Source organism: Chelon labrosus, assembly GCF_963514085.1.
Source record: "Chelon labrosus genome assembly, chromosome: 17".
Lineage (NCBI taxonomy): Eukaryota > Metazoa > Chordata > Actinopteri > Mugiliformes > Mugilidae > Chelon > Chelon labrosus.
In genome coordinates, this window is record NC_140350.1 from 11838928 (window position 1) to 11862724 (window position 23797).

The 23797-nt window shown below is 42.4% G+C and overlaps 1 protein-coding gene across 6 annotated transcripts; it reads left to right on the forward strand.

The window, feature by feature from the left end:
• The first annotated feature begins 142 nt into the window (after window positions 1–142).
• On the forward strand, window positions 143–23136 carry synj1 (synaptojanin 1). 6 transcript variants are annotated; one of them, XM_084564799.1, is made up of 31 exons: window positions 196–371; window positions 1234–1391; window positions 1600–1686; window positions 2037–2304; window positions 2508–2733; window positions 3409–3492; window positions 5787–5848; window positions 6971–7067; window positions 7466–7641; window positions 7804–7885; window positions 7982–8134; window positions 9165–9330; window positions 10207–10398; window positions 10977–11061; window positions 11209–11349; window positions 11438–11630; window positions 11716–11874; window positions 12064–12220; window positions 12410–12530; window positions 12678–12890; window positions 12981–13059; window positions 13295–13460; window positions 13604–13786; window positions 14350–14478; window positions 14638–14676; window positions 15961–16008; window positions 16534–16575; window positions 17251–17285; window positions 17379–17568; window positions 18126–18448; window positions 19674–23136. In XM_084564799.1, exons 2-31 carry the CDS (start codon window positions 1268–1270, stop codon window positions 20673–20675), a joined length of 5022 nt encoding a protein of 1673 aa, XP_084420925.1. In that variant the 5' UTR covers window positions 196–371; window positions 1234–1267; the 3' UTR covers window positions 20676–23136. The 6 variants fall into 6 exon arrangements, with proteins under 6 accessions (XP_084420921.1, XP_084420925.1, XP_084420922.1 ...); XM_084564795.1 differs by lacking the exons at window positions 196–371; window positions 14638–14676; window positions 15961–16008; window positions 16534–16575 and adding exons at window positions 143–171; window positions 3751–3828; XM_084564796.1 differs by lacking the exons at window positions 14638–14676; window positions 15961–16008; window positions 16534–16575 and adding an exon at window positions 3751–3828 and having other exon boundaries at window positions 9174–9330.
• Window positions 23137–23797: the final 661 nt, after the last annotated feature.

Below are 23797 nucleotides of genomic sequence, written 5' to 3' on the forward strand. Positions count from 1 at the left end.
AAACCCCGCCTCTTACTGCATGCGATTGGACAGTAGCCTCTTGAGGCTGTTTTTATTGGATGGGAGGAACTGTCAATCATGAGTAAAAGTGGACGAGAACATTATGTGACTTTCTGCACAAGGAAATCCATTACTCCACATTAACCTGTATTTGAAATACCTCCAAGCTGCGTGAGTTGGATTTAGCTTGCAAAATGTTTAATTTGTGTACTTTAAAATGTCCTCTTAAGAAAGCCTACGCTCGAGCATTATTCGTTTTTTACGGCAACGTGAAGTAGCCGTGCTTTGCGTCGGAATGTACCATTTTGCCAACACACCGGGAAGGATTTTGTTGTGACAGGCAGCGGAGTAACAACCCGGCGGGGAAGACGGTAAGACGAGATACGTTGTCCTCCCTCGGCGTCATTTAAATAAAGCTGTCTGTTGTAGGGCCCAATAGAAATTTAAATGTATGTGTAGATTTAAATGTTTACAAATGCAATTGACAGTTTATCTTCCCGGACGTGCAGATAGTACCACCATCAAAATAGTGTAAGCTAGCGAATCATAGCTGCCCCTGTGATTAATCTAGCTAACTTGGCTAGCGTTACCAGCTAGCGTTAGATAGGTGAACGGCAGCAAGCTGCTTTCGCCCTCTTATCTTATCTCTCTCGTTTGCCTTGTCTGTCTCCCGTCGCTTAAAATCCAGCTTTCAAGCTAGCCGGCGGGTTAGCCTTAGCCCTGTGCAGTTTGCATTTTGAAGTCGTGACTGTCCGTGTCAGGATGGATGATATTTCACTTCCCTGGCCTAACTGTTAATCAACGTTAACGGACGCCGTGTTCCGACTGCCCATAATCTCCAGTTAAATCTGCAATATTTAGTTTAAATTAAGATTGGTTTATCATAGGCCTTGGCAACAACCCTACAGCTGATGTGGATGTTAGGTTTCGGATTTCGCAATGTAATCACGGATCACGCAATGTATTTCCCAAGATTTACTTAACACGTCCTTTTAGCAGATTCATTGACAATTAGAAACCTTAAAAGATATATTATCTGCAATGCTTAATATGTTGTGTTCAATATATGTATTCAATATATAATGACTGATACAGATTTTAGATCACCTCTCCATCAGCACTGAACAGAGGTTATTGACACTGTAGTCATCACCCAATTGCAGATGTGGTATCTTACTCAGATTAATGTCTTGTTTGATCAGCTGCCATTCGTTGCTTTTGGTTTCCACCCAGGTCATAGTATAGGTTTTCCCATCTTGGACCAACAATGGCCTTCAGCAAGGGATATCGCATCTACCACAAGCTGGATCCACCACCTTACAGTGTCATAGTGGAAACTAGGACCAGAGAGGAATGCCTCATGTTTGAATCTGGGGCTGTTGCTGTTCTGTGTAAGGCGCCTTGTTTGATTACACTTCAATAAGATATGACTCAGATTGTGTTTAAACCTTTACCCCTAATAAGGACACAGCAAGGGGAAATGCTTGATTTATTTGTGACTGCTATAATTTTTTAATCGCGGGCTACATTTAGCTCGAAGTTTAAGGGAGAGCTGGACAAATCTCTTCCTTACAGTTTGTTACTTTGTTTGTATTCTAGCGGCGGCAGAGAAGGAGGCCATTAAAAATACATACACCAAGATTGTTGATGCATACGGGATTCTGGGTGTCCTTCGCCTAAATCTGGGTAAGAAAACTGAATATATTTTTGTTTGTTTATTGCTCATCGACTGGATCCGATCCAGTTTTTGATCCCCCGGTACATGTGTGACGGTGAAGGCCCCCTGATTTGTGGCTCTGTTGCTGGTTACTTATAAGCTGCTTTCTCCAGCCTGTGACCTTGACTGTTCTTGTTATCACAACAAGGAAAAAACGGTGTAAAAGATTAAATCTCATAGATGGCTGAGATTTGACTGCTTGGGGATTTTGTAGAAGTGACATCAAAGTTTTATGCCTTTTAACGCGTGATATTTTTGTGTCTTATTTCCTCCCTTTCTTCTTGAAAATACAAACTCCCACCTTTTTTTTCCCCCACAGGTGACTCCATGCTTCACAGTCTTGTGGTTGTGACAGGATGCAGCTCTGTGGGCAAGGTGCAGGATTCAGAGGTTTTCAGGGTCACGCAGACAGACTTTATATCCCTGAAGAATGATCCAGCAGACGAGGACCGGATAGCTGAGGTGCGAAAAGTCCTCAACTCAGGACACTTCTACTTTGCTTGGTCTTCCACTGGAGTCAGCATGGACTTAAGTCTCAATGCACATCGCAGGATCCTTGAAGACACTACAGATAACCGCTTCTTTTGGTAAGGGCATGAAACAGTTACTGTTTGAGGTTGATATAGAGACAAGTAGGCAGGTATTTGGCTTTAAAATATTTCAAAGAATTAAGGGGAGTAGTTATGAACTTACGATTTGCTTTTGATTTAAAATGTGGTTTATTTCCAGTGTCTTATTTGCAGCAAAGCTTTGTGTATTTACTGTTGTTCCTGCCTTTCTATAACAACAGGAACCAATCTCTGCACCTGCACCTGAAACATTACGGAGTAAACTGTGATGACTGGCTGCTCAGGCTGATGTGTGGCGGCGTGGAGGTCAGGACCATCTATGCAGGGCACAAACAGGCCAAGGCTTGCATCTTCTCCCGCCTCAGCTCAGAGCGAGCCGGCACGCGCTTCAATGTGCGAGGAACAAATGATGACGGACAGGTGGCGAACTTTGTGGAGACCGAACAGGTGAATCACATCTTTTGCACTTTTACTGGGACGTTCTGTCTGAAAAGTGTGACGCTAAACTTCCGGTGTTGAAAAGTCTTTTTGGTGCTGTTGTTTGTTTTGTCTGTGTGTTCTGTGCATCTTGTCAGACGACACATTATTCCACATACAGAAAAATTATGAAGCTCGAGTCTGAAACGGTTTACTTAACAGTGATTTATATTCTTTATTAAATGGCATTCACGTCAGTATTTTTTTATTGCTGACTCAGCACATTGTCAAAAGATACATGTTTATTTGAATATGAAATTAACTTCTTGGTCCTTCATTGTTATAAGCAGTGTGGTAACCTGTATGGGTTTTTAACCTTTTTTATAGTTCCTGTTTGAGAAAATAACTGTTACGGGAAGGGTACAAAAAAGTGAACTACTACAATTACAATATAAAATTATGTAAATATGTGATCGGCACAGCACGGAGACTTGTAATCCCACGTACTGTCATTATAATTTTTCCTTTACGTTTCCTTTGTGTCCTGAAAACACAACTACAGACACATGTCGGTATTTTCCATAGTTGAATACACTGAAATTGCTCTTTCTTTTATTAGAACGTGTTTAATAGTGTGTTTTAGGAATGCATCTCTGTTTGTCACAATAAATGAACATAACTGAATTTTAATTTTGTTTTCGACAGGTTATTTTCCTGGATGACAAAGTCTCATCCTTCATACAGATCCGTGGGTCCATTCCTCTTTTCTGGGAGCAGCCAGGAATCCAGGTAATGAAAATTAAGCCCCACTGTATGACGATCAGAAACAAGCCCCCATGTTTCTGCAGTCCTGCCCTTTTCATTAATGCTGCAGTTAGAGTTGGAGCTCACTATTAAAACAGTGAACTGTGGTGAGCTTTCGCAAAGAAAGAGAAAAATCAATTGGATTTCCCTCTTAAGACGATGTCAAGGGATTAAAAAGCTTCCTTGTTATTACAAAAAAAAGATCTTAATCCTAGTTTTAACGCATTTTGTCGCTGTGTTCAGAAAAAGTCCATTAAGGGTGTTTTGTTGCACCTGAATGAAAACCGGCACCATATTGGACTGGATGAGAACCCCCACCTGGTATAATCCTTTTTGTTTTTTGGGCTCTGCTGGTGCTGGTGCTTTCATACTGTAGATAAGTGTTTCTCTGTGCAATGCCAAAGGCCATGGGTGAAACCATCCAAATCTCCTTAAGGATTTTCATTCTGGGACCTGACACGGTAACTGTTTGGGAAATATCATTTTGGCTAATTGGAGCAAGAACTAAACCCTTTGTCCTGACATTGCACAGCCTGGTAGATTAGATCAGATGTGGGGAAGGTTTATGATAGTAATAGTGGTTGGTAAAGGGCATTTTTCTGTTTTCCTCAGCTCCCAGACTTCTTTGGTCAGGTGAGAGCCTGGTCTGAAAACAACCCCGATCAACTTCACTTCATTTAGTCTGCTGAAATTCCCCAGGCGACTGGATAGGTGTTAATTGATAATATGGAAGATTGATCTGTTAAATCTGCAAGAGGCCCAAGGCAAGCCAAGGCCATATTAGTCACCTATTCAGACCAAACGCAGGATAGTGGGCTCGGGGTTGTTTTCAGACACAAATGTAGTCCTCCTGCTTTTAAAGCGCTGTTTTAGCTCTTCGTCACCTCTGCCAGTTGTGGCTTGTAGGCTCTCCTCCCCATACATTCCCTGAGCAGGATGTGTAATATTGGTTTCATCCAGAAGAAAAGTGGTTGGTTTTTAGAATACATGAGCAAAAGCTTGTGATTAGTATCCCAATCATAAGTGTAGTGTAGTGTCATGAAAGCTTTCAAGTAAAGATGTAAGTCTTTAGTGGTAGGGGCAGCTTCCTTCTAGTGAAATAGTTGTTGCAACATAAAAACAACATTGTCATCCTTCCTATGGTTATGTCATTGTAGTATAATACGAGCATTACATTAATATATACAGTATTGTCCCATCTTGGCTAATCAGTTGCACGATTTATTCAACTTTGAAACATGTGGTGAAAAGTAAATGCTTTGAAAAGAGGAGCATGGAATATTTGGTGTTGTCTGGCTGTGCAGCTATAATCCGAGTAGTTTCAGATGGCATCTCAGAAGCTTATTAAATATTCATAGCCTAGATCTGCACAGCAGTAGAGCAAGGAGCGTATGACAAATGACAGGAGCACAGAGCAAAATTCACACGCAAGCCTAACCAAAATAGGCATGCACAAACAAACTAAGCAAATGTATACAAAGCAGGGAAGGGGATTAGTGGACAGTACAAATGAAAAGGGAACCCAAGAGTCTTAAGGAAGGATAATGATGACAAGAGTACAGTGGAAGTGCACTCAGTAGGTCTCGGTAATATCCCCAGAGAAAATGCAGTCGTGATGATGAATGGCTGGTTTGGACCCAGAATGTGTGCTGTTCGCAACCTGAAGTGAGGGCAAGAGGCCTGTCATATTTGATTATATTTTTAACAACTGATGACGCACTATTACTGACAGTGAGGTTTTGAAAGGCAAGAAAGGGGAAGTGAAAGTATTTAATGTTGGTCCTCAGGTAGAGGTCTGTGCAGAACAAAAAAGGGACAAGTAGACACTTGCTGTGCAGAGTCAGCATATTCTCATGTAAGCTATTGTCTTGCTGAGCCTGTCCAGGTCTCCTTGTATTGTATTGTATTGTATTGTAATGTAATGTATGCTGAAAACATTCTGTGGTGTTTCTCATGATTCAGTCAGAGAAATTATACTCTCTATGTATATGGGAGAACAGAATAGGCAAAAAAATGTGTCGGCAAATCTGTTTTTCTACAAAAAGGTGTTAGATGACAGACGACAAGATGTCTGTGCTGCTCAGCGTCTTCGTATGAACAATTCTCCCTGTATTACCACTGTGTCACTGTTGCTCTTTGCTGTTCTTTCAAATGTTGTGTACAATTTCTGTCTCGAGTCCTTTCTTCATCAGGTTTTCTGGCCATCTTCAGAATGTGTTGCGCAACTTTCTTACTTTGATCATTACCAAAGAAGGACAATATGACTTATGTCTCTGCAGGTTGGTTCACATCGTGTCAAACTCTCAAGAGGATTTGAGGCAAATGCGCCGGCTTTCGAAAGGTAATTAAAATGTAATGTGCGGACGGTGTGTCTATGTGTGTAGTAGTTTCTGGCTGCTTTAGATGGGCTCCAGCAGATTAACAATCCTCTGAACAGCAGAGGAGACACCATCTCCCGCCCTTACTGTCTGCGCTCTGACTCTCTGGATCCATGAAAGAGAAGATGTTAACTGAAGTACGTCATCATAGGCTGATTTACTGTAGAGCAGGGGACATTAAAGACACAACAGCCCTTGATCAGCTGTTCCTAATCTGTAGTTTGCAGTTTGCTCATCTCTTTTGGAAGTTGACTTATAATTTGCATGTGCGTGACTTCAAGCTGTTAAAACAAATCAGTATTACCCAGTAAAAAGTATTCTTAAATGAGTTCTTTTCACGATACACACTGCAGAGTTAAGAAACAGAACAGAATCCTTTCGAACTGCTAGTGTGCTTCAGGACACTTAAGCCAGACATATTGTCAGCGAGACCTACGCTCACGACCATCTAGAGGAAAGATGATCGTACCAATCACTGTGCCACGCCTTGATAATAGCGGCTCCATTCTTATCAGCCTTCAGCAGCCACCTTATCAGTCTTCAAGTAGCCATGCTCGTGTTCACTCGGTTCAGAATGAAATGTAAAGCTATGAAGACTATGGGTGTTTCTTGATATCAGACATCTTGGTGTAAGCCAGGCTCAGTATTTCTGTCAAGTTATTAGTATGACTTCATGGAGACAAGGAAATCAGACTCGACAAACCTTTTCTCATGTAACACACCCCACTACACTAGGTAGTTGGCAGGGCTACTAGATCTGCAATGATGTGTCATCCTTTGTAATATGTTGCCAAGTATATCTCTGGTGACGTTGCATGGCTGGTACAAGGCCAAAAACTATACCAAGTTTGCTGCCCATATCTCCGTTTCTCTCTCGTACTCCCTTTTTGCCTTGTAATTTTGAACCAGTTTGATATAATAACCCTGGATTAAGCTTCTTTGCTTGAGCTTGTCCATTCTTCTGTCCCTCCACACTCTACCGCTTTGCAATATCACTAATGCACCTGGGTTTGTTTTGTCACTACATCTATAACACAACGCCACAAAAAAAAATCTAATTAGTTATATGTGTGTTTGTTTCCCAGACACTTCACTGCACTGCGCAGGTTGTATGGTAAGCAGGTGATCATAAACCTGCTTGGAAGTAAGGAAGGAGAACACATGCTCAGCAAGGCGTTTCAGGTGAGAGGAACCGTTCCGTACCCAAACAAAGACATGCACTGTATCGGATGTCAATAACTAGAGAGACAGACCACAATACACTGGCAACAAGTAATGTGAGAATGTGTCCTTTCTTAAGTAAAAAGCCACATTGTATTGATCTGTCTCACTAGAGACTAGGTTATTCGAAAAAAAAAATGGCCTTCAGGTGAAAACACTTGGCCAGCTATGTTGCAGGTATTTGATCTATATGATAAGGTTGTAAAACCAGACCTCCACGTTCACAGATTACTATCAAAGATCTCTTTGGAATTCAGTCTACTAGTTTTTCATTATAAAGGGCAAACTGCTTTGCTTTGCACAACATTTTTGGTTTGAATTTCAGGAAGTAAGTTATCTTGTTCTCTTGTCACCCTCAGAGTCACTTGAAGGCATCCGAGCATGCCACAGCTGTGAAAATGGTGAACTTTGACTACCACCAAAATGTGAAGGGTGGCAAGGCGGACAAACTCCACAGTGTCCTCAAACCATACCTCAGCAAATTCATGGAAGAGTGCGGGTTCTTCTACTACTCTGGAGAAACGGGCATTGCGAGGTGAGAAATAAATAAAAATGTGTATGAAGATGGAGTACAAGATGTAATCTTTCTTATTGTTTCCATCCACTTACATCTTCTATTCTCTAAACTTTCAAAATAAAATGTTCCAGTGACATAGTGAAAATACCACTTAAATGGTCTTTTATCACATCTTTTTAGGACTCAGGGAGGGACCGTCAGGACCAACTGCCTTGACTGCCTGGATAGAACCAACAGTGTCCAAGCCTTTTTTGCTCTTGAGGTAGGACTGTGTAGTTGTTTTTGTCATCTTCTGTTAAAATCTGTAGTCTTCACATGTGATGCTTTCAGCCTAACGCCCTCTTCTGTCATCACTTAGATGCTGCCTAAGCAGCTGGAAGAAATGGGTCTGACAGAGAAACCGCAGCTGGTGGCCAGGTTCCAGGAGGTTTTTAGGACCATGTGGTCCGCCAATGGTGACTCCGTCAGTAAGATCTACGCAGGCACTGGCGCTCTGGATGGCAAGGCTAAGGTATGGACAGTAAACACATACAGATACTCAATGTCACAGAAATTAACAGTTGAACCATTTATTTACATTGTATTGCACAGCAGGTTGTCAAATCTGTGTGTTGTGTGTAGAGCAGTGGAACTGTGAATGATAACATTTGACTTAATTCAGAATTTAGAAATTAATCAAACCTCAGTTTTACAGAAAAGGGCCTTTAGGAGCCATAAATAAAAATGGCACACATGCACACATGTCCTGCATGTTTGCAGAATTGAGGGAATTTACTTTGAACTTTGACAGTAAGACATAAATAGCGCTGTTTAATGAACGTGTCATGGATCCTCTTGCAGTGTGCATTCAGTGACATATTTCTGCATGTCGATCCTCTCTGTGTGTAGAGCTGTGTGTTTCTGTTTCTAAATTCTTGTGTGCTGTCTCTTTCGGCTGTCCTCTGGACCTCTCTACCTGTGTGGTAAGTGAACAAGACGGTCGATGTTGTTTTGAGCTGTCGGTCTATTTCTGGTGAATTATTGATTTCAGTGTCTGGGGGTTAAATGAGGATGATGATGATGATTGAGGAAAATGGCATTAACGGGACTTCTTTAGTTATTTGATGTTGTTTTTTAACTTGCGATACCTTGCGATACGTACTGTCTTGAAGACTCCATGGAGATCTCACTGCTGATCTATAGAAAATATTTAAAAAGAAAGAGAAAGTAGCTGTTGTTAAGTGGTCACTTTCTTACTACAGATTCATTGTCTAAATTACCTGTCAACACACGTCTTTCTTGCAACATAGAGGAATCAGTTCAAATTATCACCATGTGGCCATGAATCAAATCATGTCAAAATTTTTAAGTTGCACCTTGATGAGCAATTTTGATCCTTCTTTCAGTTCTAAAATGAGTGTTCATTGGATCTCTATGAAGTGTTGCTTCTTTCCTCTCTTCTGTTGCTGGAGTGGGACGCCCTGACTATTTTCACACCAAATGAGAGTGTCGCTTAGTGTTTTTATCTAATTGTTTTTATATTGCGTGTGTGTGTATTGTAGGGGGGGAAGCTTAAAGACGGAGCTCGCTCTGTGACACGGACCATCCAGAACAACTTCTTTGACAGCTCCAAACAAGAGGCCATAGACATCCTGAGGCTGGGCTCCACACTCAACAGTGATCTGGCGGACAAAGCTCGGGCCTTGCTGACCACTTCCAGTCTTTATGGTAATCCCTTACAACATGGGCAGTCTGCCACATGATTGCATGCATAACGTTTTCTTAACAAATTAAAGTTTTGCTGCATATTACACATTGCAGCTTTTGTATTTTGTACTTTTAGGAATGCATTCTTATTTTTCTGCTCAATCAGTGAGAAATAGTTCACATGTTTTGACATGTGTCTGTTGTAGCCCAAAGCTATTTTGCACAATAAGGGTTTGTCTGGCCTGTGTCAAGTAGGCAGCGTAATCTCCATGTGTCAGCTCTCCGTCCCCGTTAGATTAACACTGACCAACTGCTCTGCTGGTATTATCTGTGAAAGCACTGGTTAACCCACACTTCTCTCCCTTCTCTTCTCCTTGCTCTGGCACACAATCTTAGTCACTGAGCCTGTCTTACAATCAGGTATAGTAACTGACAGACTGCCACCAGTGAATGGATATTTTTCTCCCTTGTCCCATAGTTGTCCTATCATTTGAGTTTGTTGTTCATTCATTCACAATCCAGTGTTGGTAGTGGTTGAATCCGCTGTCTGTTGCATGTCACCAGGCTCCTACTGCAGTGATAAAAAGGACAAGGATCATTTGAATTTTGCAATAAAATTTGACACTCAAATCTACAGACTGTAAAGAACCATTACCAAGGTTGATTGTGTGAATGTTTTGTGTATTTCAACGAGAGTTCTGTTTTACATCCTCCCTTGCCCCATGTTTTCAGACATTGTTGTGGACTTCCTTCATTGTGTTTGGATTCTGTCCCATTGGTTTTGTTAGTTTTGAATAGCTTTTTCCCATTTTTGTTTCATTACCCTGTGTGCAACCCTTTCTACTTACACATACCTTGCCATTTTCCACTCTAACCCTGCTCGTTTCCTCCCTGCAGCCTCCCCGAGAGTATTGCTGGGAATGTGTCAGAACTATCATAAATACACGAGGCCCAAGCAGATCCGGGTGTGCGTCGGCACCTGGAATGTTAACGGCGGTAAACAGTTTCGCAGCATTGCTTTCCGCAATCAGACACTGAATGACTGGCTGCTGGATGCTCCAAAGAAGGCAGGACATCCTGAGTTCCAGGGTATGTTGGTTTTATTTATCTGCAGCCTCCGTGGAAAATGTTGTGTTTGGTAAATACATTTTTAGAGGGCTGCTCTTATTTATTAGCTTGAAGGAGAAGTTTGGCATTTGCTTTTCTGCCTTTCAATGAGGAAATGGATGCCACTGTCATGTCTGCAGCTAAATATCTTAAAACAAAACCTTGAAATGGGAAAATTATGCTCTCATTTTTTTATATTTTACATCTAATTTGTAAGTTTGAAAATAATCATTTGCTTTTAGGCGACACTGGTTGCCTTGCTTCAGTGGCAAAACTTCAGGAAGTGACTGATGTGACATCAATTTGATGTTTCCAGGGGACTCAAAAGATTTAGTCGGGAAAAAGTGCACAGAGGCAAACTACTATTTTATACTATTTGTAGTCGACGAAAATTAATTGTCAAGCACAGATGATTCTGCTATTTTACAACTCTACTGTCATAATTTTATGTTCAGCCTATAGGTTAACAGAACATCATATAGTGTTTCTGCTGCTCTACATTCAGTTAAATTGATTAGACACTTACATTGAACATAAACGTCACTTTTTTCATTTTACAGACAGCAAAGCCAACCCCATAGATATCTTTGCCATCGGTTTTGAGGAAATGGTTGAACTGAATGCCGGAAACATTGTCAGTGCCAGGTATGTGAGCAGGACTTCAATTTGAGATACCGGAGCTTTGTCACACAAAAGCGATTACAAAATAGCAAAGATATTTCATGCTAAAATACTTCTTTGTTTCTTGTCGTTTTTTTGTTTCTGCACTTTAACCTTCTGTTCTTGTTTCAGCACTACTAACCAGAAACTGTGGGCAGCTGAGCTCCAAAAAAACATCTCACGAGACCACAAGTATGTTCTGCTTGCTTCAGAGCAGCTGGTGGGAGTGTGCCTGTTTGTTTTCATCCGCCCACAGCATGCACCCTTCATCAGGTGAGATGCACAGATTCTCATTAGAAACATTTTCTTACGTGCTTTTGTGATCGTGTGGTGACGGATCTTGTAATAATTCATGTTTCAGGGATGTAGCTGTAGATACAGTAAAAACTGGAATGGGTGGGGCCACCGGTAATAAAGGTGGAGTGGCCATCCGCCTGTTGTTCCACACCACCAGCATCTGCTTCGTCTGCTCCCACTTTGCTGCTGGCCAATCACAGGTCAAGGAGAGGAACGATGACTACAATGAAATCACACGCAGACTCACCTTCCCTATGGTAATAATCATAACATTAACAAATCAATTTCAAATCCCCTTTTTGCTTATATTGCATGTATAACGACCTTTATCTTGTCCTCTAGGGTCGTTTGCTGTACTCACATGACTATGTATTCTGGTGTGGAGACTTCAATTATCGTATCAGCCTGCCCAATGAAGAAGTAAAGGAACTCATCAAACAGCAGAACTGGGATGCCCTGACAGCCGGAGACCAGTTGGTGGACCAGAAAAATGCTGGTTTGGTAAGATCTTCAGCACACATGAATACTTGTGGCATAAAGGACTGTTCATGTGGCTTTGCTCGCATTTCTTTTAGAAGTAAACCAATAACAACTAAATGTGATGACACAGTATCTGTATTTTAATTGTATCTGCATGTATGTACGTGTGGAAAAAGTCAAAATAATATTCTCTTAAAATGTCTTCCGCAGGTCTTCAGAGGTTTTATTGAGGGAAAATTAGATTTTGCCCCCACCTACAAGTATGACCTCTTCTCAGAAGATTATGACACCAGTGAGAAGTGCCGCACGCCAGCCTGGACTGACCGCATACTTTGGAAGAGGAGAAAGTGGAACTTTGACAAAACAGGTTGGATGCACATCCACTGCAGACAAGTCTTAATAAAGCAAATAATTATACCCCCTTCTGTGTAACACCTGTTAACTGAAGGCATCATAAAAAGACTGACAGAAAATATGTTTTAGGATTATTTGTGCTGCTGTAATGTAATCCTGCTTGCATTTATGTGTGACAGAATAAATGTTGCATGTTTTACAGCTGAGGAGATGAATGTTGTCGGCGCAACTTCTGCTGAGAATGAAGATGATCCAGACTACCCCTGGAGCCCTGGCACATTGAAGTACTATGGCAGAGCTGAACTTAAGACCTCAGACCACAGGTAATCACACCGTAAGATATATCTTTAAGAGTCAATGACTCAATTTTAAGTTTGGTCAACTGAAACTGTATGATCAGCTAGACAAGTATCAATATTGTTACATTGATGTCCTCAACATCTCCTGCCTCCTCTCTTGTCTGTCTTTAGGCCTGTGGTGGCAGTTATAGATGTGGACATCCTGGAGGTCGACCCTGAGGCTCGGCACCAGGTCTACAAAGACGTCATCGCCCTCCAGGGGCCTCCAGATGGCACCATCCTGGTGTCACTCTGCTCCTCAGGCCCTGAGGACTACTTTGACGATGCACTCATTGACGAGCTGCTGGACAAGTTTTCCCAGTTTGGAGAAGTCATCCTCATCAGGTGAGCCTGGCTTCTCAACGCAGATAGTGAGACAGACGTGCACCGTTGTCAGACACTTGCTCTGACAATTTTATTTATTTGTTTGTGCAGGTTTGTTGAGGAGAAGATGTGGGTGACCTTCCTGGAAGGTTACTCCGCTCTGGCTGCTCTGTCTCTCAGTGCTTCCACTGTAAGTCCTTACTGATTATATAAGTTGCTTCAAAGCCTAAAAAGCCTCATGTAAACCTTAACATTATTAAGATAATAATAATCATTAAGATAATGTGTCTTTAATTTAATAATCCAAGGGCTAATTGTGCTAATTTTGACGATACCCCAGAAATAATCCATATCGGTTTTTGCCAATATACCCAGGAACTAATGTCTCATCCTCTCTTGTGTATATCACCTGGTTTACATTGTAGGTTCTTGGCAAGGTCATTGACATCCGTCTGAAGAGTCCAGGCTGGATCAGGAGTCTGGAGGAGGAAATGAGTGTGGAGAGGATCTGTGGAAGCATTCCCACTTCAGCCAGCTCTACCCTTCTTGCTGAGGACACAGACATGGGGGACGATGATTACGATATGGAAGGTGAGGAGCGTCCCCCATGCAAACCCACTTCTTATCCACAAAAATGCTGTTTTATCTTTTGTTTTCTTTTACTGCTAGTATCAGGGAGGCTGTAGAGTTTATTTTCCAGGCATGAATTCCTCCCTTCTTATCTCCTGTATCAGGCGATGTTGACGATGAGGTGGAGGAGATCCTTCCCCAGCACCTTCAGCCTGGAGCAGGCTCTGGCCCTGGATCCTCCCCCCTTCCTTCTCCCCGCGGTAGTCCCTGTCCCTCCCCTACCCATGGAGAACCTGCTGCCCCCAGCAGGCCTAGTCGTGGAGCACAACCCTCCCGACCATCACAAGGTAAATACGATACACACTGCAGAATGACACACAGATGGAATACGGCTGCCACTAGTACAGTTAAGTCCTTTATTTAGGAAGCAGTCTGCCTGCTGGAATATAAACTGTAATTTTGTTGTGTTTGTAATGTGTGGAAGCAGATTTAAGTCCATCGACACTGAGGAGAGAATTTCCAGGTAACGCAATGTGTGATGATGTAGTTTGCTTAGTCTTTTGAGACACGTTTGTAGTGCATTATTAAAATGTGTGCAGTGTTAGCTTCCCCTTTTCTTTAGTCAAAATAGAATCACGCCTCTGCAGAGGGACCAATAATAGGATGTGTCTGCGTATGGTATTAGATTTTCTGAAATGGGGCACATGGCTGGATGTTTGACCACTGTGTGTAGAAAAGATTCACGTTCTTGCAATAGGACATACATTTTGTGAAATTTTACAAAAGGTATCCATATTGGGGAAAGGTGCATGCTCTCACCGAGTGTCTGGACAGTCACACGTTTTCTGAAAATAATTGTCATAACAACCATTTTCCTTGGCTACATTTGTGTTATATTTTTTCCTTCCAGGACCCCCTGTTGACTTCCAGCCTGGTGCCCCCACATCTCAATGCCTGGAGCCCAAACGCCCACCTCCCCCTCGCCCCAATGCCCCTCCAGCCAGACCTGCTCCCCCTCAGCGTCCACCACCACCTTCAGGTAAAATATCACGCTTTAGCAAGCTTAGTTAGAGAAACTAAATAAAATCCAACATTGGGAGTTTGGATATTGAATTCCTCATCATGGTGCAGGGTGTGATATTGTAGGCGGATGTTAACATTTTCACCTTTATCCCACTGCTTCACCTCACTCCTGAAGGAGGCATGAGCCCTCTACCAGTTAGAAAGGACTCTGCAGGTAATGTGGTTGCTTTAGTGTGTTTGTGTGCTTACATTGCTAAAGCATTTGATGGAGCTACTGCTATTTTCAGTCTAAGCTACACACAGAAAAGCAGTTATTGAGTTAGTGATGAGTAAGACAATCAGTAAGACATTCATAATTCATCACTGATGCCAGTAATGTCCTTCTATCATTGTAAATGAAAAGTTTCAACAGATAATGCAGAATGATAAATTTAGAGACTGAACAATAATTCCTGATGCCTTCATGCAAACGGTCTCCTTATATACAAAGCTACAAGGGCTCTGTGGAAGATAATTATAAACATGAATGGTCATTTTCTTGAGCATAGTGCACAAAACTCTTCATTGATTATCCAATGAATCCCCATAACTAAGGTACAATAGGGATCCATGTAAATCCAGACTTTGGGCTTGATATGATATGAGAGTGCTGCCAGTTAATGGGACTAGTTTTAAACTTTTAAACTTTCAGCTCTTTCTTTTAACTTAACATGATTTCCAGACCTCCTGTCCTGCAGTTGCTTTAATTGCTGCACAAAGATTGCAGTTAATTTCAGCATCACTGTATATGACTGCACGTGACATAGACCTTATCTTTAGGTTTAGCTTCAACTTGGACGTTGGAAAAGCTTAAAGTGGATACACACTAACTCTTCCTGTCCAGATTGACAAAAGAGTTAGCAGCAGCAACATGGTCATACATGTCATCCTAGTATCGTGGAGTTTAAATTTTGTTTACAACAAAGTGGCTCTTACTGGTTGTAGCACTATTGAGTTTCATGCAACAGTATTTTTCTTGAAACATCCGCCATAATGAAATCCGAATGGTGTGTTAGCAGACAAATATTCTGTTAAGAATTGAGGCTGCTGCTTGTGCATCGTCACTTCACCTCTCTTATAGAGAGGGCATATCTAGTACTCTAATGGTTAAGTTAGATACTGCAATCGTAAACCTAACCCGGACCTAGCCTTGTTGCACGTCATTTCTCATCCAGTTCCTTTTCCTAATTCCCTTGCTTCTTTGAAGAAAAGCAAATGCCAGCAATATATTTTAGAGAAGTGTTAGGTGCCAATCCCTTCTCTGTGTTATCATTGTGAATACTGTAAGACCACCCTTTGTCCTAGACATTATTGTCCCTATTTGAATTTATTGTAGTTTGTGTTATACCAACAATGCGGTTTGCAGCTACTTGTTCTTATTTCATCTTTATTATTGTTTATCCATATCTATGGCTGTAATTTATTTTGAAAATGCTGTTTCCCCCTTTTTGGCTTAAAGACTGGTGCGAATGTCCCAGCCCACTGCTTGGTAGGAGAGGCAGTGAAGGTAACTGGCCAGGCGTTGTGTTCTTAAATGTCTTGCCTCCTGTAGTCTTACACAGTCATCAATGTTTTCGATACTTTTTCCGACATTGATGGTTTACCTTTGGCAAATACTCCTTCACTGTGGGCCACTTCAGTCTTGTGTATGTTGAAGAGAGATGTGTGTGGTAGCCTGTTAGTTTATGTGAATGCAGAATAAGCAGGGAATGCAAAGGTTTGAGAGCCAGGTAAACCAACTACACTCAAACTTACTGCCTCTCTGGAAACAAATTCAGATTTTACTATTTATTACAATATTTGTGTTGAGGAGCACACACTATGTTTCACATAGTCATGTCCTCTGTTATTATTGACTAAATGAGTATTGATCTAGTTACTGTAGACTTTTTCAGTTTGCATAATGTAATCTGTTGCAGTTAGTGGGGAAATCCTCCTTCGACAGGTCGATATTCAGAGACCTGCTTCCTGTGACTAGCATACCGCTTTGTCTTTAACAATTATGTGGTTTGGTTTCCTTTGTGCTGCAAAGGACCAAAAAGCCCCGCTCTGCCTCGGACAGATGCTGCTGCAGGTGAGTGCCACAAAGCATGAGGTAGCCTCACATAGCATTAATGATTAATGACCAAGGATTGTATCTTTGCGAGGAGTTTCCTGGTACTTGTCGTGGTAAGGTTTTCCCTCTCTGACGGCTATAATTCAGTCGTATGTGTTAATCCCCTAATGACATAAAATATGCCTGTCTTAATGTTGGAGTATAGGATTTGGTTGCATAGCCCAACGGTGACTTGACCTGTCTTCACCTGACTTGTTTGTATGGTGGAACATGGTTTGCCAAGTCTGTCTGTCAGAGTCAGGGTGTGTGTGGTCAGCAGGGTTGACTTACATTTGATGATTGCACAGAGACGTATTACACAGAAGCAGACATCAAAGTGGCGTGGGAAAATGTTTGAGAGGGGCTCAGCAAGAGAATAGTGAAAGAAGAGGAGTATGCTTGCTGTGTGGTAAACAGTTGGCTCAGAGAACAAAGCCAGTCTCTCTTCCAGACCTCCTGCCGTCCAGGAATGACTAAGTCATCATTAATAATGAAGTCAGCCTTAGGGAATTTGTTCTGTCACAGGCTGAGGTGGGTTTGCAGTGTTCTCTTACGTAATTTAGTAAAGTACCTGCATTTCTTCAGACAAGGGACGAGCACTCATAATTAATATGGATTAGTATAAAATACTTCTGTCTGTCTTAACCCATTCAGGTCGAGGCCAGGTAGCTGCAGGTGCTTCCAGACCGGTGAGTCAAAAAGTTGTGACTCATAAAAGGAATTATAACAATATGTTCTGATTTTACTTTTTGATGTCAATTATCAATATACCCGTCCTCCAGAATATCCCTCCTCGAGCTGGGGTGATCAGTATGCCCCCTCAGTCTCGCCCACCACCACTCTCACACCCTGGAGCACCCAGGCCCATTCCAGAGGTACATCCTGGAGCCCCTCGACCTATCCCGGACACTCACCCTGGAGCTCCACGACCTGTGCCCAGTGGCCTGACCAAACCAACTGACCTGCCTCTGGGTAAAGAGATATGTTTTCATGGAGGGCAATATAATAGATGAATGACTGTAGAATATTATTATGGGGACATACCCAGCTTTGCCCTTTAATCATTGTGTTAGAACCAGGGCATGTGAGAAAGGGCGGGAGGAAGACATAAAGTACAGATGTCCTGGATTTTTCTATAATTTATATACTGTTATGCCGTCAGAAATCTTTGTACGAACCCAACAAACAGCCCTCCGTTGCACAGCCGTAGTGGCTACAGTTGTTGCTATGGTTGTGAAGTCTATTGTTCTCCACTTTTAAATTTGACCTTGAACCAGCTCCAGTGTATTTAAGACATTGACATTTTGAATAATGTAAAAGAAAAAGATGTGAAAGTCCTCACAATGGCAGCTTCCTGATGTTGGCCAGTCGGAACAAAGTATGCACATTGAAAGGAATGTCTTAAAGAGACAGGTGCAGAGGCAAAATCATGTGAAGATATGCTCGTAGAGCCCCAGAGTAAAATCTAAATTAAAAAAACATAGAAATCTAGAATTTAAACCTTGACTCTGTTCTCTTTCCTCGCTCAGGTCCTCCACTATCAGGACCATCTCCTGCAGGCCCCCCTGCAATGAAACCCCAGGTCCCGTCATCCATGCAGCCACCCATGCAGCCACCCATGCAGCCTCAGCCAGCTGCACCTTCAGTTCAGTCTCAGCTCCCACCGCCAATGCAACCCACATTTCCAGCTCCTCTCCAGCCACAACAAGCCGCAGCTCCATCAGCTGCAGCCGCTGCCGCCCCTGCTGGGCCTCAGCAGGGTCTAGCGTCTCCCAAACCCCCGCCACGTTCCCGCTCCTCTCACGCTCTGCCGCCTGATGCTGCCAAGTCTGAGACAACCCCAGCTGCACAGGTTGGTGCCAATTTCATTTTCATTGCATTGTTGGAATTTCAGCAACTGAACAAAGAACACTAACATTATTATTTATCGAGTATACTGAGATCTTTCTGCTTGCACTATTAAGTTCTGTTGCTTGAATTCTGCTGACGAGGCAAGCTGTTGTATGCTAGGTTATGACAGGTGTAGAAGATGAAGACTGCAACAACAGTAAAAAAAAAAAAAAAAAGGCCTTTCTGCTTCTTTGCCTCACATTAGATGAGCTCAGCTGTCTGTGTCATTCTTCCTGCTTTTGTCTCTGATACATTTGTCTCTTTCTCACAAGCTGGAGAAGCCCTCAGGGTGACAGGTACTTGATATTAAACCACCTTTTTGTCTCATCCTCCATAGAAAAAGAGTCCTCTGCTCTGATGTTATTACCTCTCATACATTACACCCAGTAACCGCCTCTTCCCTTATTATCTCAGTTGATTTTTATTACCTTTTACATCGAGTTATTTTAACCTGGATGTTTTCAGTCTACTGCAAGGCCTTGCATTTGTTTGTCTCAGGCTCATAAAATGGAGCGTTATTCGTTTTCACTCCTTTTTGTCAGTCAACATATCAAACCATTCAAAACAAATGATGATGAAAATGTGATGTTTGTTGTTCGCCATTTCCCCCCCCACTTGTCCTTGCCCATGTGCTCACTGTGCTACGGATGTTAAGAGTGAGCACATATGCAGGGACCTCATGGTTTGATTTGACATTTTGTTTAATTTTATATTCCTTCACTCATTTGTATTAGATTGTGGACTGTGACACATGCATCAGTTGCCACAACTAGTCAGTGTAGTAAATCAAACATGTTTTAGGTCTGTCGGATTAAAGATACCCTATGGAGGGCAGTTATGCAGCTGTGTAGTGCATTTAAGCCACAAAGCACAAAGAAGAGGAACACAGACGGATTACATGTCAGATGTTCTTCAATATAGGAATTCGCCATATTCTACTGTTAATAGCATCTTTCAATGTGATTTAATAGAGTCAAGGTGCATTCAGTATATTTATTATGGATGCCAAAAAGGAAATTAAAGTTGTTTACAAGGAAGCTCCAAAGGGTATCTTTAAACTGTGTTTTTTTGAATGTGTCATCCATTAGTCGGTTAAACACTACACTAATATTAGACCCTGGTTTATATTATCACAGCATCTGTTGAGACAGCTGAATGTCATTTTTCTTTGTTTTGTCCCTCCTCAGACCAATGGACTGAATGGAATCCAAAGAGAAGCACAATGGAAGCCTGACCCCTTTGACACACTTGCATCTGACTTCCTGTCCTCCTCTTCATCTACCTGCCGCGCCACCCAGTCACTTACCAGAGGCTCCTCTCTGCGTTCTCCACCCTCTCTTCCTCCATCTTCCTCCGCCACTCTCCCTTCCTCCTTCTCCGTCCAGTCCTCCGCACTATCCGACCTGCAGTTCCTGAATTCGTCCTCCTCCTCGTCGCTCTCCACCCCGTCGCCTTTCGCCTCCTCCCTGCTGCCTCCTCCCCCGGTCCCGTCTCGCAGTCGCTCTCAGGAGACGCTGCGTGCCTCCCCTGGCCTCTTCCCGGCTGAGCCACTTCCTGCCCGACCCAGCAGCACCAATCCCTTCACGGGCCCCCTGGCACAGCAGCATCAGCAGCGGCGCGCGCTCACCCCAGACTTCAGCGTCCAGCATCCAGCAGCAACAGCAAACCTTCAGAGAACCATGTCTGCTCTTTCCCAGCCACTGATCCCCACTCCTGCAGCTGCCGCTGCTACTGCGCCCACCTCCCAGCTCCAAAGGACAACGTTTGGACCATCATCCAGTCTTAATCCTTCACCTGCTCCTCTGCTCCCTCTTGCCCCTAGCCCATGTCCTGTCCCTACTTTGCCCCTGGCTCTGCCCTCTAGCCTTCCACCTGCTCTCGCGTCACATCGCCAGCCGTCTCCCGCAGGAGGGAAACCAACTCAGCAGTGGGTCACTTTTGATGATGATTTTCCAACTCCAGCCAAAACGCAACAGAACCCCGTCTTCCCTTCAAGTTCCCTATTGCCCCAAACCCAGACTCAGCCTTCTCGCCCTGTGTTTAATTTAGAGCCAGACTGGTTATCCTCTGGCCCTTCAGTATTCCAAACCATGACCCCCGTCCCAACTAGAACTGCAACCAATAACCCAAACTTCCCAGAGGGACCCAGTGACAACAGCTTCCTCCCCAGGGAGTCGACAGAACGATAAGATCACCCCCACGTGTTAAAGGGCATATCAGATATGTATAGATCTATGATAAATGTGTATATGTGTGTGTATGTACAAAAGAGACAGTATTTAAGAAGTATAGACCAATAGACCCCTTCTGAATCACAGGAAAGAATTTATATCTCGACCAGAAACGTGAGAAGTGTATGAGCCCAAATGTGTAACTTTACAACAGAGGTGTTTGCTTGTTCTCTGATATTAACACTTATTTTAATATGAATCCTTCTGATGTAATTTATGGCAGCGAACACGTGCCTGTGTCTACAGTATATTGTTATATAAAGTATGTCTACACGCGCACATCATGTTTGTAATCACCTGTGCAATATTGAGACATATCTTTGTGGTGCACTACATTTGCCTGCGACGTTTCACCTAAATCCGTGTACTCCCGCTGACACGTTGCGGCTCATATCTCTGATTCTGACTGATCTGGTCATCAGTGTGGTATTCTTTAAAGTAATCTCCAGTCGTCACGTTGTAGAAGGCTATGCACTTCAGGGTTTACATTTGTGTCCAAGTTTGCTGCTGTCTTCAGCGATCCGGTTGCTTCTCTGAGGGAAAAGTTACACGGCGTTCTTGCTTTTGTCATGAATGTACTTTAATTTTGCACTGGGTTTTTGCTACGGTCTCTTTGCTGACACCACAGTGTGAAAAAGTCAGAGTCAGTGAAACCGTTCACGGCCGCAGGACCGATGCTCTGAAATATCATCTCATCATAAAGCATTTTATTTTTCGCACTTTTCAAGTCAGCATTGTTCGTCTATGGGTTTTTCTAGCTCTATATCAAAACCTATACATAGCGATTATGTATAAATGTATAATTTCAATATGGAAACCTAAAGGTAAATGTGTTTGTGAAGACCATGCCAGTGGTTCTGCACAACTTTACTGATATGCACTGAGACGCCACACGTGCTCTCCTGGTTGTATTGTTGTAAACGGAGATCTCACAGATAGGTCAGACGCGAGATGACATTTCCTCTGCTCTTTATTGTTTGGAACCTTTTGATTTATCCAAAGCATGTGTGTACCGTTACTCAAGAGTAAGATGATGATGTGATTTTGGTATGCGGCCGCAAGCACAGTCCATCCTGAACAATAAGAGGGCACCTTTTTTTTTTTTTTTTTTAACTTTTGTTTCCTGAGGCTTATCATTTCTAGTAATATTTACTCTAAATATTCTAATATTGTTACAGTGGTGAGAAGTGATGTGTTGTGTTTGAGGTGCATATCGTCCGTTGTCGTGTTTGTGTTTGGATGTGAGTGCGTGTACAGAGTTAAGAGTGGAATACTGAAGCTTTTCCCCTTACGAAGCGGTATATTTCCTTACAGTTTCTGAACTTACAGCCGCCGTATTCACTTGCTCTTGGCTGTAATTGTATTTCAGCTCTAACCCGCCTATGGCCGTGGAAAGGCGTCACTGTACTGTACCGTACTCTAAGGACTTTTTCCCCTCAAAGCACCCGCCACCAAAATGAGAACTCCCCCTGTAGCAGCAGATTATTCAGCACCTTAACTGAATATGCAGACTGAACTACATGGCGTGCTCGGACCCAGGTGACTGTTGTGTCCTTCTCAGGCGCAGTGTGGCCCACATTCCAGACATTAGTGTCATTTGAGCGTCGCACTCTTCTCAGGGTTTGCAGACCCACCTGTGATATCAAACCCGTCGAAGGTGCCCACTGATATCTTAACCATTCTTGAGGTGTGTGCGGTGTTGTGTCAGTATTTCGTCCAGTACTTCACTCTTTCACTGCTGTTGGTCGAGATAAATGTTGACAGTGATGACAAGCAATAGATTTTCCACAGGAACGTTGAGATTAAGATCCGCCCTAACACGACACATGCCAGCCGTTGTAGTCACGTTGTTTCCCCCCCAACCTCAAGAATTATGTAATCGATGTATCAAAAAGCGTTTTGATGGTTCATTGAAGGTAATATATCAGACTTAAGAAGGTACCGGCTAACTAATGCTTCTGCGCTCTGTATAAAAATGTGTAAAATAAGCAAAAATGACCTTCATTCACTGCAACGAACGCAGTAGCTCTCTATGTAAGCAAGTGTATCAGGCTGCCTTTGCTTACATGTCGGTGTCATCTCTAAAATGCATTTATTGTGTTATCCAAATGTGTGCGGTAGATGCTGTAACAGTAGGTGGCTAGCCAGCGCTTTGTGTCATGTCACAGTTCCAGGCGAGGTTTTATAGGAAAACAAATTGCTCCCTTTGTGAAGTCGGTGTCCCTTTTTATGGCTATAATCCATAGTAAACAAGAGTCTGTGTTGTGGAACATATTCTGTACGTATTCAAGTGAAAACATGAAACTGTAATTCATGTTAATATCCAACGTTCCATATTTTAAGTGCACAGCAGATGGCACATTTATGTATGAAGCAGTTTATGTTGTATGTATGCAAAAATAAATGTACGTTGACTTGAGTGTTTGTCATTTTTGGACTGTTGTTTGCACATTACACTAATACACAAAATTAAGTGTTATCAGTCTTTTTACTGAGGCATTTGTTTCTGCACCACTATTAGCTGTGCATGTACTCATTCTGGCATTGAATATTTTCTTTTTGACATTATCAGGATACAACAAATCTTCACCTGATGTCTTTTTGTATGAATATATGACAGCCATGGTAGGCATTGCCAGTCATATTCACATTAAATTTGGGCTATGTGTCAAATAGTCAGCATTTTTCTACCTATTGGTACTTAAAGCGCCTTAAATTCACAAGGACACATCTACCCACTTGTTTGTCGACAATCTGGCTCTACGTGCTGCGCCACCGTTTGTTACTATCATTTAAAAATTGTGGGGTTTTTTTGTGATATGCGTCACCTTACTGGAGCTGCATTGCTTTGACTATATCTGCTATTTTTCTTTACCAGCAGGTGTTCTAGGTTAAGTTCATGAATTATCCCCTTAAAGGATGTGATAAAATAACTCCTCATTGACCCCTAGGGTGAATACATTTGCATTAAAATAGCTAAATTAATGGATTTGAGTTGGTCACATAATGAAAAGTGACGCTTTCCTCATTGAAAATTTGCACTTACTCTTATGTTGTCCCCCCGGGGACAAATAAAGTTT

Coding starts and splice junctions, on each gene's coding strand:
- synj1 (XM_084564799.1), top strand. CDS start 1,268: ATGGCCTTCAGCAAGGGATATCGCATCTACCACAAGCTGGATCCACCA. Junction 10,399..10,976: donor AGGACATCCTGAGTTCCAGG/GTATGTTGGTTT, acceptor TTCATTTTACAG/ACAGCAAAGCCAACCCCATA. Junction 11,875..12,063: donor ACCAGAAAAATGCTGGTTTG/GTAAGATCTTCA, acceptor TGTCTTCCGCAG/GTCTTCAGAGGTTTTATTGA.